Source organism: Atheta coriaria, unplaced genomic scaffold (genome assembly GCF_025399875.1).
Source record: "Atheta coriaria isolate IRGN ID8LTWV9N9 unplaced genomic scaffold, Caltech_Dcor_3.1 hic_scaffold_12_pilon, whole genome shotgun sequence".
Lineage (NCBI taxonomy): Eukaryota > Metazoa > Arthropoda > Insecta > Coleoptera > Staphylinidae > Dalotia > Dalotia coriaria.
The window spans coordinates 364,889-380,670 of record NW_027045454.1 but is presented as its reverse complement, the minus strand read 5'-3'; the positions used below and the strand labels follow the sequence as shown (position 1 = coordinate 380,670).

The 15,782-nt window shown below is 39.7% G+C and overlaps 1 protein-coding gene across 5 annotated transcripts in view; it reads left to right on the top strand.

Moving 5' to 3' along the window:
• Positions 1-15,782, top strand: part of LOC135801676 (complexin) — a 72,570-nt gene that overhangs the window by 49,090 nt on the left and 7,698 nt on the right. For 3 of the 5 annotated variants that reach the window (XM_065315171.1, XM_065315172.1, XM_065315173.1), the window contains one exon: positions 9,825-9,988. In XM_065315171.1, the coding sequence (XP_065171243.1) occupies positions 9,825-9,988 (164 nt within the window). Of the gene's footprint in view, positions 1-1,698; positions 1,949-9,824; positions 9,989-15,782 lie in introns of those variants that run through there. The other 2 variants (XM_065315174.1, XM_065315175.1) reach the window with 2 other exon arrangements.

Here is a 15,782-nt window from a genome sequence, read left to right as displayed (position 1 = left end):
TTTCTCTCTTCTCCTCCGCGAATGTATTTAAATCAATCTCGACGTCGGCAACAAACCGTAAAATCACCATTCATCTAAGTAGGTCTTCCGATGGCTTCGCGCTCGCCGATTTGAAATTCAAAACGTTTCATTCGCTTTAAGAGCTTTCCGCCAGCTAAATCACGGCGCGCCGCCTCGGCGTGGACACTCTTCGCTAATACTTTTTCGCCGCTTCACTCTTCGTCGAGTCCGAGGAGGGTAAATCGAAGAGGGCGCCTCCACCATCCGACCTGCTTCAGGCTGGGCAAACGCGTGCTGCAAACTCACTAACCTAACGACGCTCGTTGTATTCATGTATTCGTTTTACGTTTTATATATATACACATATAAGCCCGAGGTGTGGAGATATCTCGACCTCGATTTTCGTTTACAAATGCTCGAATTACCGAAAAGCGTGGGTGGGTTCTGCACACAACGCCCGATGGTTTCGATTTAATGGCCTGATATATTAACATTGCCTGCGTTTACTTTCTGTGCTTGAGTTTATTTGTTTTTCTTGTTTTTAGGTTTTAGTTAACTTGCAGCGCTGAAAAAAAAACGAAACTTTTCTTTTCGTCCCTTTTTTGATACATTTTTTCTGTTCAGTATCACCGTTTGTTAAATGATATCACTTAGGGTGGCCATCGTCGTGCTCATTACACGCACCGTGGAAAGTAAAATGAAAATGAGCGAGAATGAACTCAAAAGGCGGAACAAATTCTTTTTCTTCATGCAAGGGAACAAAAGTTTTTAGCAAAATAATTAAACATCTAACGAACCGATGGCTAAAATTTAGATTTTTTCTGCTTTTCTGTGAGATTCTGAAAAAATGTCTAGGCTCTGTATTTAATTCTCTTTTTTTTGCTTTTTGTGCTTGGTTCTTAGTTTCGTATTGAAAGCTAATTGGAAGTCGCCTCATGCGTTCCCTCGGGACTTATTTAAACAAGTGTTTATTGCATTTAGTTAGAACTAAAGAACGGCATCACGTACCAACAGCCGGGATTGTATCCTCAGCGCTCTCTGGTCTTTAATCTCGGCCTCTGTGTCCTGTTTGCAGTTTACAAGGAGTTTGTTGGATTTTCGTTAATTTACTTTTCCACTCTTCCACGTCCACGCTTCAGACAATAGCGCGCTTTAGAAAGAGTTCGAGATTCCACTCAAATGCGACAATTATGCCTGAAAGGCAGACTTTAGAGACTACTATGGATGGCGAATTCCCTTAGGGTTGATTGCCATGTTTATCATTGGTAATTACCGAAAGTGGTGACTTTGTCACGCCACCACCATCACCAGCAGAGAGTCTAAATCAAAATTATACAGGGTAATCAGAAACATCCAATTGTGGTAGTGGTGTGGTATTCTGCAGTTCTTTTGGATTCCTCTGGGAGCTTCCAAAGTCTTCAGTAGATGCACGTACCAATTTCACCCCTTGAGAGGAAAAATTTTTCATACACCCTCCCATCCAATGCATCGACTCCCTCGCTCCCCGCTTTTCTTCTTGAGGGAGCGAGAGGCTTTTCCGGCGGCTGGAGGTGGGAAAACCGCGCCGGCGACCCCTATATAAGGACGCCGTGTATAACGTCCCATGCGTAGTCGTCGCACGCCCGCCATGGCATCGACGCCGCCGCCGCTCGCGGGCGCTGATATCGGCGCGACTGACCGGTGTGCGCGGCGCGCCCCACCACACCGCGCCAACCCCCACTACTACGGCCACCGCCGCCGTCGTCGTCGTCGTTGCCGCCGCGCCGCAGGATATAAGCGTCGGTGGTGGGGCGCGGTGACGTCACACGCAGTGCGGAACAAAATACGGCCGGTCCGTGCACCAGTCTGACATCTAGTGCGACACTGTTGAGATATGAACATACTAGGTAAGGCCCTAAGCGGCGAACCGTCAACTGTTTAGAACGACTTCCACTGCTTTGTTGGATTGGTACGACTGGATTTTTGATATATACAATATAATTCAATGTGGTTTGCTTGTCAGTTTTATTACTCTTATTTATTTATTTAAGTTTCTTTTTCTTCTTATCGATGTTCTTCGAGTTTAATTTATATTTTCAAGTTTACGTATCATTTTTATCATTTTTTGTTTGTTTAGTTTTTAATGTTCTCAGTGTTTTTGGTATCAAATAACGCATGATCTTTAAGAAATTCTTCAATTAACAAAATTCTCTTCAATCTCTTCAAAATGATCAATGTGTGTGGGTGTACCTACGTGTTATCGATGTGTACGTGTTGTGAGTGTGTATGTGCGTGTGGAAAAAATAGTAGGGTTTGGTCGCGTTGCGAAATTTGAGTTTCGGTTTCCATTCGGTGGCGAGGCAATAAATTGCAGCCCCCGAAAACTAGAAAGCCGCCTCGTATCGCGCGGGCTTAATAACAGCGGGGCTGTTCGCGCGCCGTTTCGCCCTCGTTTCGCACTTTGCTAACACCGTATCGGGGACGATTAATCGCCGGACTATTGTGCGCAATGCATGCGATCGCGTAAATTTTCAAACTACTATCGTGTGTAATAATCATGTTTTTTGTATTTCGACTCGTATTTTGTATGTTTTTAATAATTTAGTGTGCGTTGCATTATTTTCCATGCACTGTAAAGTTAAATAAACAGAAAAGTTTCGCCTGACAAGAAAACACGCGCGTCTGAAAGTAGAAAATCTTTTTATCTTCATCTCCTCCGTACGTTCGGGGTTGTAATGTTGCTGCCGTGTTTTATAATACCACCGAGACGCCCCACAAGTGACAAACTTCTATAATTAGATCTTTTTTTGTTGCTCAAGGCGTCGCCTCACGATTTTAAACTGAAATTACCTACGAAAGTGCTCGGAGGGAATTTTATTTTATTTAAATAGATTCAAATCAATTTTATAACAATATTTGTACGTGCGTGTGTAAATATCGGCTTATGCGATAACGTCAAAAGAACAAACAGCGTCTGGCGCGCAATAAAATACGTCGAGGGCGGAAAAAACGTATGCAAATTTTAGTTTTAATCCGGGGGATTAATTCATTTTTGCTGACCGGTTTTTTTTCCTGGGTTGAATTGGTCATAACACGAACACAAAACGCAAATAACACATTGTATGCGAATTGTACAAACGCGTCGAGATTTTTAACTCTTGAGCGTGGTTTTTTTCACTGCAACTAGACGGGGCCAGTGTTTGCTTTCAAAACGGTTGCCGAATCTGATATTTGCGCGTTCACATTCGATCATTTCATCACCCTTCAAATGTGGAAACAAAAACGGAATCATTTCAAGAGAGTAGAAATAAAAACGCTAAGCTTTTTCCGAATTAAAAAGAAACAAAATGCCTACTGATTAAATCTAAATCTATTGGTAATGGAAAATGACCTTAATACACTTTTTTGATGATATCATAATAACAGCGATTTGTAGAAGGTTATTCTATTCTGGGCTAAACATAATAATTCATAATACATCAATAGTAATACGTAAAAACTTATAAATATTTTAGGTGTGGATAATTTAGTGGTTAAGGGTTTGGGCGAAGTTGCGGTCCACTGGGTTTGTTTCGGTGATATTTAGCATTTTGGGTTAACTGGACACTGCAGTGCGGCGTCGGCGTGCTGCTCATTTAAAACACCTACGGGAACGCGCGCGAATTTTCACCCGTGATAACCGGTATCTCTAATACGATGCGGATTTTGCTCCTTCGGCTCCCTTGATAGATATAAAGTGCGCTTCCTTGTTGTTTGCAAGCTTTAGGGAATTTCAAGTGTTTCCACTGCAGCTTAATTAAAATTATATATAACCAAGCGATAAAATGTTACAAATTTAAATTACACTAAAAAAGAAAACATGTAATATTAATAGTTTGTTATTTGCAATTTGTAGTTGATAGATTTTAAACAATAATTCATAAATTTCGACATGTTAAATATTTCGAAATGGCCAAATTAATTTCGATATTCGCGCTATGCCTATTTGAATAATGAGTGCCGCACACGTGTTCATATATTGAATATTATTGATATCAATTGAATTAATACACACAGCGTCATAACTTGATTGTAACAACACCAAACTATATCGAAAATAAAATCAAAATTCCGCATAACTTTTCAATCTATCACATTTCACAATATCAGGAAATCTGGTTTATACATGACATGAAAACTAATAACGATAATTATAAATTTACGTGCTATATAATATTTTCCCTGCCGTGAATAATTTAACAACATTTGTTTTGTATTCGAGTGTTTCAATTTCGTAAAAAGTAGAAACTTGTACAGTGAAAATTGTTTCATCAATAGTTTAAAAGCGCGCACGGGTGGAAACAGGGAAAAACGATTAGGAACACTATTACTGCCCGACCAAACAAGCTCGATAACATGGTATCGATTTAGTTTTGATGGCGACTTTTATTTTTCCACCGATTAATTATTTAATTGCGTGCACTTTAAAACCAAATAAAACCAACTAGGACATTTCACACACGTACGGAAATAGTTTTATTTCTTTATTTCTATGTCGGTTTTATTTATCTGAGCTGCAGGGCGCGGAATTAAATAAAATTAACAACCGGGTCATAATCGTAATCAGCGATTTGAATTATGGCTAGTTTGTTTTATAGTTGCTACTATTTTATATACGTAAAGTTATAAAATATCTTACAACGCTTATAAAAGTTTCAATTATTTTTAATATTTTTGGACTTGTTATATCCTTATATTCTTAGATATGATATAATTGAAAATCTAAAACTTCCTAATGGAATTAAATTTTATTTCACGCCGTGAGCCTCAAGGATTCAAGGAGTCAAGGGTGGCGTTAGGTGTTTTGTAGATTTAGGCTGGTTTCTTTGCTCAGATGTGACCCTAGCGGACAATACAAAGGAAACTCAAGTGAAAACTCAAGCTGAGCGTAGCTAATGCGTAAGCAAAGCTCGCGACTTGAATATAAGTTAATAAATTAGGATAATACTTTCGAGCGCTAGCAATTTTGAGTGTACTTGGCGCGCTGAGATGAAAATTGCTATTTTATTCACAAAAAGATATAAAATTTTCAGCGATAAGCAGACTTTATTTCTTTTTAAATTATGCATTGTTTGTTTAATTTGATTTCGGAAAATATTTCGATCATGAAAGTAGGTCGATTGTCAACAGCTATCGATGTCATGCACAGGCGATGATTGTTTAATACACTCGACGATATAATAAACGCCACTCGATCGTCTGCCTCTTCCGACAGGGATGCGTGCGTACGGCCGAAATATCGAATTGTGAGGTATATCACCGGACAGTTAGATCAGGAACAGTGAGAACATGAGCACGTGTGTGACAGACAATCATTGTTCTTTGAAATCAATATCGACGCATTGAATATTGAATTCGGAGCGCAAATCAAATATTCAATCGAGTCAATCAAGTCAATTAAAATTTTTCGTTCATAAATTAAATGCATTGACCCACATAGGTTACTTTAAAATTATAATTAACATTCTATGTAGTTTCCAGTTGATAAATGTCAAGGTATCCACCCCATGGGCTAATAATACATGTATTGATCACTTTTATGCTAATCCAAGGCGGAATTTTACAAGTTAACTCAATTACACACACTTATAACTTACACTTAACCTTCTCTGAAGAGTAAGGGAGTCTAAGAGGATGGCGCTGGATGACTGTTCAAAGGATGACTCGGATGCATTTCGAGCGCAGAAGGAAACGAACAATTTCCGCGCGCATTGTTCGTCCGCGCCGTTAATATATCGATTCGCTCTGACTAATTGCCTAAAGTTCGCTTTGTGCTGCTGCGGATTTCTGTCGCTTTGTGCGCTGATAGTTAATGCGGCAGTCGATGATGACAAAAGAGTAAAAGCTCGGCTAATTGTGAGTCGTTACTTTCCAACGAAAGAAAAACGTTTTAAAAAAAGTTTTTTTTGGCTTTCAATTCTTAGATCGAAGTCGCAATCTCGCCGGGCTCGTAGTCATTTGTTGTTCGTGTACTTTATCGAGTTATCGATTCGATGCAATCGGTCGTGGCGCGTCCCATCGTCGAATTGATTCGATTGTTCTGGAATTCCAAACGTTTCGAACCTTTTTATTGCTTTCGTTTTCGTTTTATGTTATTGGAATCGTCTTCGGACGAGTATTGATTGATGAAGTCCACAAAACTTTACTAGTTTAAAATTTGTCAATCATTTAAGGGTAGATGTTGGAAATAATTCCGTATAACACGCGATGGCTGAGCAAAAAAAAATTGGGTTGAAAGTTGAAGGGGTGAAAAAATCGTGCAGGGTTGCAACTTTCCGGGGTTCCGCATAACCATTCGAAGATTAACTGCGACAGCTTTATTGTTCGGCCTCATAAAGAGTGGCAATTGAGTTTTTTTCGCAACTGCCTGAAAAGCTGCTTTATTTTTCGCCCGCTTTTCCAAGCGCATAAAAATTGGCTTTTGTAAAAACTATCCGCGCCGTTTTATTGCAGCGTTTCCGAAAACATGCTGTATATTTAAAGCGATGCGAAAGAGAAACTTCCAGGCGGCGGTGAGGCGGTCGGTCGGATGGCAAAGGAATGCGCCGCGATATTCCTTTGATGTTGACATTACACAAAAGGATGGAAATCGGGCACGGTTATACTCACTCGCATCCAGCCGCTTATGCACACCGTCGAATAGGCCCCAAAGGCGGAGGCGGCAACGAGGTAAAGGCACATCGGGATTGTCAGGCGTATTGATGCCGCAAGGACGACGCGTCGGGAGGTTCACAGCTCCGACGAAAACCGGTGTGTCTACACGAGTGAGAAGAGCTCCGTATATCGTGGCGCGCCACCCCTCGGCGAAATGCAAATAGTGTTTAAAGTTCTTTGATGGACTTTCCTCGGAAGTTTCACGCGCGCATTGTTTACATTATAGACGTGCCATTTTCGAAATTATCAACTCCTCAACCCCTAAGACACAAACAGTAATTGATCCATGGTAGTGGTTTTTAAAAAGTATGGATTGGTTTTTGTTTGTTTTGTTTGTGTTGGTGTTAGATGGGTGCAAAGCGAGAAACGTGATTGAGTGAAGTGTCTTTAAGTGTATTTTCGAGTATGCGACACGCGATATGTTTGTTGTTGTTGTTGTTGTTCTGTGTGGATGGTGGAAACGAGCGTTGTTTATCTTACATATGGCAGAATCGTGTCGCGAGTAATAGAAACCCGCCCCAAACAGCATCCCCCACGGTGCTGCTGCTGTTATTCTGTGTATACCTATCGTTCATCAAGCGACCACTTCTGGTCGAGTTTGAGGTGATGATTGTCTTCTGAATGCACAAATCGGGAATCTTGTACACTTGGTGAGCGTATGTGTGTGGGTAAGTTGGAAATGTGATTTCCCACTCTGTCATAACGTAATTAGATCGCGCTCGGATTTCAAAGGGCACTTAACGGTCCGCGCCGCGACGTCAACGCCAGACGTTGGCCCTACCCTCCTCCTTACTTTTGCGCTCTTTGTGCCGCACCCGGAGATTGGAATATCCGCACGCACATTTTCGACACCGGCAAAAACTAAAACTAAGTTTGAGTTAGAGAACAAGTACCAGAGGAAGAAAAAAAAAACAATGCTTAGTTGGTCCGAGGGTTGCAGCTGACGTTGAAGCTGCAGATAGAGTTGTTGCGGTGATAGTTAGCTGATTACTGTCGAGTGGAGTGAACTTTTGTAAAACTTAAATCCAACACTATTATTTTTACCACTCAAATTGTACCTACTACTTCTAAGCTTTGGTTGTTTATAAAAAAAAATCTCCAAGAAAATCGAGTGTTGATTTTAATTAAAAATTCCATCAAATTAATATAAAATAAAAATTTGCGCACAGATTGATGAGCGTTTGGCATTTTCGGAGAATTTTCTAATACCGGCTGCGTAATTTGACATTTGGAATGTTCCTCAACCTCCACTTAATGCTCCTCTCACGACTGCAGAGCGTAAAGAATGCGCTGGCGTTGAGTGGCATCGGAATTTTGATGAAAATCGAATTAAATTTCGCCCGACTTTCGGACCGCCCAGCATTATTCATCGACTGCGGCATAATTGAACGCAGGTCTTTAATAGTTGCCAATTTTCGCGCCCTGGAAACACTAATTGCCGCTTCTGGGAAATTTTGCACGGCCGAGAGCAAAATGCAAGGCAGCTAAAGATTTATCTAATAACATTAGAAGTTGGAAGTTGGAAGTTGAAAGTGAATTTTATCTTTATGTTGGACAATTTCTCTATATCAGCATCATTTATCTTTATATAAATAAAAAAAAAACGAAACAAATTTGTTTTTGGAGACGATTCCTCCGAGTGTTTACACGTCCTCATATGAATAACAATTTATTTTTTATATACTGCTGGATTACTCCAGGGGAAAGAATATATTAGCTTCTATCCGAGAATATGACGAATGTTCTTAGTGATCCGTCATTTTCTGACACAACTAATACTTTAGGACCTTCCATGCACTCGAAATTACTTTTTTCGGGAATATTTTTATGTATGTAACTGAATTCGCTCATCATTTATTCGCAGCTAGACCCTATTTGCGCACAATGGTGGTGTGTGGTCACGAGGTCCCATCTGTACTGTAATAAAGTACGAAATTGAATTCATTACGCGACACGGCCGCCTCCTTTGCGCGGCGCGCGCGGTAATGAAGTAAGGATGGATGTCGGGGCCCGGCCAATTCCTCCCCCAAACCTCGCGCAACTTCCATTATTGCCATCCGCTGGCGCACATGCGACCCATTTTCTCATTTCGGAATTTAACTCTCGCGCGCGCACCCCCTCACATACCTACTACCCGCCTCTTTCTACGACCACTACTCAACCACTACTAATACATTACACTTTAGCCTATGTTAGGTGAATGGAATCAAGTCGGGGGATCCATTTAGAATTTACTTTTCGATTCCATTTGCAAGTGCTTCTTGTACTTCTGACATTACGCTCGGATAAATCCGTTTGTAATGCGTTGATTTAACTCCTTTAGGCGAACATTATCGAGTTTTTTTCTTCTTGCGGTATGGTAAATTGTGATGTTGATGAAAAGAAGGATAATTCTACAAATATGTACTTTAGTACTTTATTAAGCCGCACTAATTGGATGCTGGTTCTGCCGGTCGGTGATTAGTCCACGAGTGTTTTTTTCGTGAGCGGCTCGCAGGGGAGCAAATTAGTAGGGCGCGGCTGGAAGACGTTGCTCATTTTTTTTTCTGTCTGTCTGTCTTCCCCACGAGGATGTTAATTAATCAAACGCATTTAATTATAACCACAAAAAACGAATTTAATGGACAACATCTTTTAAATCATTTTCAATCCAGTAGTTTGAAGTTGGAGATAGAGGTAAATTTGTGTCGGGGTTGGTGTTTAATTAGGCCGCTGGCTATTACCCCAACAAAACCTCGAATTCGAATTTATTAGTGTTTCGGGAACCCGGACCGAATCCGATGTTTTGCGGTCCGGTGCAAAACAGCCGCAAGCTCTCAAGTGAAACAATCCAAATATATTCTCACAATAATTACTTAAATCAACATGGGATAACTATTAAGGATAACTAGTATTTGAAGAAATAAGGATTTTGTTGTTTTAGTTTTTATTTACTCTGTGCTTTACTGTTTGTGTACATAGGTACTACTTTGATGTGTATTTTAGATGGATGTACCTCCTGTGCTCTACTATTTGACATTCTTGTATTAATCTCTATCCTCTTGGACTAACCGACTCTTGTATTAGACCTGTACGATAATTTGACGGCGGACGTGCGCGCACCTGCAGCGCGGTAATTAATGCGACTAATGACGACGCTAATTAATTTGCAGGAGCGGTCGGCGGAGACGGCGACGATGGCGACGACAAAGAGAAAGAGGAGGAGGCGGAGCGGGAGCGCCAGGAGGCCATCCGCGAAGCCGAAGAGCGACGGAAAGAGAAGCACCGGAAGATGGAGGAGGAGAGGGAAAAGATGAGGCAGGAAATAAGAGATAAGGTGAGTTACGCGGCGCAGCCAATGACACCGAATGAAATTATTTATGCATTGTGAAAAAATATAAATTAGATCACAAAAAGCGCGATGATATTATTATTTTAAATTATTTTAAAACGCATTTAAACGGGTGAAAATTTCGACTTTGTTAAGCTTATTAGCGCGTGATGACACTGTGATTACGTTGTCATCATTTAATAAGATTATTCATTCTGTTTTGTTTGCGAGCTAGAGATGCGACTTTTTCGAGCGTTGTTGTTTCCTAATTAAGAGCTCACAAAACAAAATGAACGGATGCGTCTGGTCTTTTGTTCGAAGTGGCAAAGTCTCGCTTAATTAAAATTTTCACGTCGGAAGTCACGCAAAAAATAGTTCATGAATATACCCAACCGAAAGTTAAATGTTAATTATTTAATTTTGTTTCAGGTGAGTTTCAAGCGAATTTAATGCTGTGAAATACTGCAAATTAAGGTAAAATAGAAAATATTTTTTGAACGACGCATAGAATTTTTTTCCCGGCGCGGTTTGATGTGAATGTTACATCAACGTCGTGCTCGTTTTGCCGAATTGTTTAATTTAAACTAACTGCTGAATATTAATGCCGCATTAGGGGCTTAACGAGCCGTAGAAATTGCCGACACGGCAACATCGAACCGTGCACGAACAAACACCCATACGGATGCTCTAGTGCGCTCACGTTTTGTGTAACATCAACAACTAACGAGCGATCCAACGATCCAACAACATTGTTTGAGTGTGCGTACAACAGTAGGACCAAAAGTTCACAATGTAGCCTACCACTGCAACTAACTCTTATCTGGTCATTGATCAGCATTCGAGAGTGCGAAATTGAAACATATTGAAATACGTATCAATTTATTTAGTTACCATTATGTAGTTAAATATTTAATATTTATTAACAATTATTCTAGAAAATTTAAACCAGTCGTATTTATAATTATTATTGTTTTTGTAGAGTTGCGCGTAAACTTGTGCAAAGTACACAGTAAAATTTTAACAACGTGTTTGATTAAGTGGAGGCGCCGGGCTGGTGTGCTTTCATACGCTGTTTGTGAGCGCACGAGTCCGATAAATGCATGCAAATACGTAGGCACGGTATTATTCGCGCAATAATCGTAATCCTAATCGCGACGACTAGCGAGCCGGCGGCAATTACGCGATTTCCACGCATCCCAGCCATTGTGGCCGAGGCATCGCCGGAGGTGTTTTTATTGCCTGCGCTATTAATAAAACACACACACTCTACATGAATGTGCAGGCATCTAGTATATATTCAAGTGCAGTTAAACTCAAAGCTGGATTTTTATCGTCCTTGGTTTATTGATAAAACCTACAAACTACTACAAAATAAGAAAAATTTTATCGAGAAAAATGAAAATTTTCTATTTTTACATTTGACCAAAAACATGACGCAATATGCAGAAATGTTGTTTGAAGCAAAAAGTTAAATAAAAAAACAGGAACTTGGGATAGAAGCACTTCTTGTGGAATTTATCAGCAGTACAATGTTCGTTGCGAGCGCCCTGCGGCGATAAGCAGCCGTAATTTCCATTTACCTCCGTACCTCATGCGGCACGCTACAAAATGGCGCAGATTATTTTTGTGTTATCGCTTGTACTCCACTTTAACGAACATCCTTATAATGTAAATGATACTCGCGCACAAAGCGAGCTTAAAATTTATAATGAATGCTAGCGCAGATATTTTCTGCGTGTGACATGTACATTTATTCTTAACTTATTCACGAAAATAAATCGAAAAATAATACCATGCGCAAAAAAGCTCACTCGAACTTGGCCTGCATTATTATTTACCTAATCTAGCCTGTCATACCGTATAGGTGCTTGCTGTGTGAGACTCTGATTTTTTTTTTATTTTTATTTTTTTCGTCGGCGATGTAATATTAACTCGAATTGTGTCGCGCCTTGAAAGCTTTTTTCTTCGGAGGCTGCTCCTCGTTATTTTTCCCAACGCACACACAAATTGCAGCCGGCGGGCCTAATTTACTTTCCATCTTCTTGAGAGTGTTGAACATTGCGCGCACGTAGCCGGCCGAAAAATTTCCCGTTGTTTTCTGAATGCACACCGTCGCGTTCTGCTTGATTGCCGTAACCGCAACATCGTGTTTGCGTATCTTATATACCTTATCGACATATTTTTTTCTGGTTAAAAACATGCTCACGTTTTGTGAAGAATTTTCTTTATGACTGCGCATTTATTCATGGGCGGATAGGGTTTTATTTTACAATGTTTTCGGAGTGTTTTTTAACGATTCGCGTTTTACATGTTGTGCCTGCCACGTGTGACAGGCTGAAGCTGTGTCCTGATTTACGAACAACTCATACGCGTACGTTAATCATGCGAGGACAAAAAAGGCTCTTGTCATCATCATAAAGCCACACGACGTGACTTTCAAGCTTTTCGTTTTAATTAGACCGAGATTTTTTACATTTAAAATTTATTTACTTTATCATTTTAACAGGGAGAAAATAAAAACGAAAAAGAAACTTACTAGAGTGCTCAGAGTATATAGAGATATTTTTAGGACAAGGTCATAACTTTCCGGTTGAGTTTGTTATTGATCTAACTAGAAAAACAGGCCAACTAAACTTTAACCTTTGTTTTGGTTTTATCAGAATCCAACTATGAACACACTGTGTGCGCGCGCCTTAAAATGTTACTAATATGTTTTTAGCCAGCGCGAAAGTGAGTTTAATGGATGTTCGAGCTTGTTACCTGTTATGTAACATTATGACAGCGACTTAGGTGTACGTCGAATTGATTGCATGCTACGTGGCGTGCACGAGCGCTGAAGTCATCCGCATCCTCACGCTTGTCACTCATTCACAAAATACATAAAAGACTCTTATCCGCACATTGAAAACGTGCTTCACTCTGAATATACTGAATACACGAAAATTTCGAATAATTTCTTAAATTTTCCAAACTTGAAAATCATGATCCTACATTTTATACTAAATGTAGGCAACCAACTGTACGTCAGTATTGTGCGCTATTGTCTGGCGTTGTTCCAACGCATCGAACACGATTTTTTTTGTGACACGGATGTATTATTACGAATATATCTTTGAAGGGGGTGGTACGTGAATTCACTTTTAAGAGTAGCGCACACAAGGACACGTGAGGACGCGGACGTGCGAGACACCGTCTTGAAAATTTATATTTTCCTCGTGGTGCATTTGCACGCTCTCATTGCGAGGATGTGTAGAGCTTTTTCTTTCAAGAGATAGATCTTTAGGGAGAAGGTGAAACTCGAGCTTTGAGCTTTCGAGCATTTGACGGCGTGTCGAGGGCTCCAATTAGCGATACGCGTTTCTTTTTATTCCCGTTTTCCGGTTTTCATGTTTTGATGTTTGCGCCGGCAAGATGGCGGCGCTATAGCACTCGAAATTGCCAGCAAATTAATTACTATTAGTGGCGATTTTTTGCCTACATTGTTCATTAATTCATAGTTGAATTTTGACCTAGATTTTGGTGGCAGTCGACTAATTTCAATTTGGTTTAGAGAGCCTCAACACGCACGTCCAGCGGGCTAATTTAACAGGAGCGTCAAGAGCAACGTGAATAATTAGGAGCTATTGTTTTCCATTAATTGCAATTAATGATTACGCTATAAATCATTATAATTTCGTCCATTTCATTAAACAAGCATCATAATTATCGGCAAGCCTTTATTACCAGTTTGTTAGTTAATTGTAATAAACAAATCAACAAAGCACGAATTGAAACGGGACAAAGAAAACAAAGGCTGATATGCAACTAACATAACACAACATGCTGTGTAGACTATTTTAAACAAAACATGTTTGTTTTCTTTATTACTAAAAAGACGAGAATTAACAAAACATGGCATTATTAGTGTCGTGTAAACTGAAGCTTAATTAACGTCACGTCACTCTGTAATTACTTCATACTTTCCATTCGCTCGATTTCCTATTATAAAAGGTCTTGAGAAAATGTGAGCGAACGAAGTATTGCATGTCACATGTTGGAAATGTAGGCAGCCAAGATAGCATCTATTTGAATATTGAGTTGCGTACGTCGTAAAAGTTGAAAAGGACTCGCGGTTCACGAAATTAAATATTTATACTTTTAATCTATGCGTGACGCTGTTTGAAAGTTTTTTAACTGTCATCTTCGCGTAGTTTATTCATAAAAGGTTGAAACTTTTCGAATTTGTTTAAAAGTCGCCCGTGCGTACCCACTCGCGGCTGGTTTTCTTTCGGATCGTAAAATAAAATTGCCTTATATAAAATTTACGACGTTGTTCTTCTTAGGCGTGCGCGAGGTGATCGCACGTCGAACGTTTTGCTTATGCAATTCCTTTGCAGCAATGTTTTATGCGCGTCGAAGGTATAAATATTTTTATATTTATAAAACGTAAAATATTGTTTAGTGTGCTGCTCGATATATGCGCGCTTGTGGCGCACATACACTTACGACGTCTGTTCTGCGGGGGTGAAATATCGGCTGGTATCGTTGGTAACGTATGGCTCAGTGGCACGATATCGCGTACAATTTACCGATGAAAAAGTAGCAACCGCCCTGTTTTAGTGCTCCGGCGAGCTTGTGCATTCGGATAGTGGGTAGCCGGCCGAAATTTATCGCGTTTCATTCGTGTCCGAAAAATTTGATAAATGACCCGGCCGCGCTTGTTTCCTCCGCGTGGGCTATTTTTGTGTGTGGCCGCCCATGCCAATAACGTAAACAAAAACAAGCGAATGTTATTATTAAATATTATAATTTAAGACTTTTTCCCAACTTTTTGTTTCATTGCGCATCTGTTGTTGTCTGGGCTGTCCCGCGCCGTGTTCAAATTCGGCAAAGTTTATTACATTACTCCGGAAATTTGAATAATTCATGGCTTGAAAAACAAGCGACGGCGTGTGCGCATATCAACTTGAAAATGTGGTTTTGCCAAGCTGCTTACGAGGCTTATGTTTATTTTAATTTATTTTGAATTCAAATAACTCGCGCAACTCCACTTCAAACTTGGAATTTTGTAAAAACAAGCGATCTTGTGAATATGCATCAAATAAATACCTAATCACTTTTATTTTACAAATAAATCATTCAGGACTAGCTTTTGCCCGCGACTTCGTTCCGGTAGTGTTTAATAAAAATGTAATTCGTTTTTATTCTCTTGTTCTAGACATAGTATGTGTCAATTCTATCAATAATATTCGCAATTTTATGTTAAACAAATTAATTATATAAAGAATTGCTTATAATGCACTACCGTGCGCCATCTCGGATTCAACTATTTAACTATAACTATGATTGAATCTCAATGCCAACTTTTATCTTATAGAAAAGAGCTGTCTTTATGGTTTTCCTGAACGGCTAGTTCTGTATAAGTTGTCAATTTTTTTTTTGTTCATGTAAATTCTGTTTTACTACATTTCTGCGGAACTTCAGCAAGTAAAGTTTTTCTTTTTTGAAATTCCCAGTTGCATTGCCATATTTTCGTAATATTCTCTTTTGCGCTTTTCATAGGTCTCAAATTTATGAAATTTCGTGAAAAGTGATGCGGGTTCGCAGTTATCGCAACTTTCGCATCTCATGCCTTCGGCTCGTATCAAAGAGCAACGTTTCAATTTGAAATAGTACATTTTGATCGCATTAAGTTGAAAACGCTCGCCGGGCGAATATAATAAATTTAATGAAATTGGAAACGCGAGCGCCCAAAACTGTCTCTCATAATCATCGCCCCTAATCGCATTAAATGCGATGACAAACGTTTTTGGCACTGGTA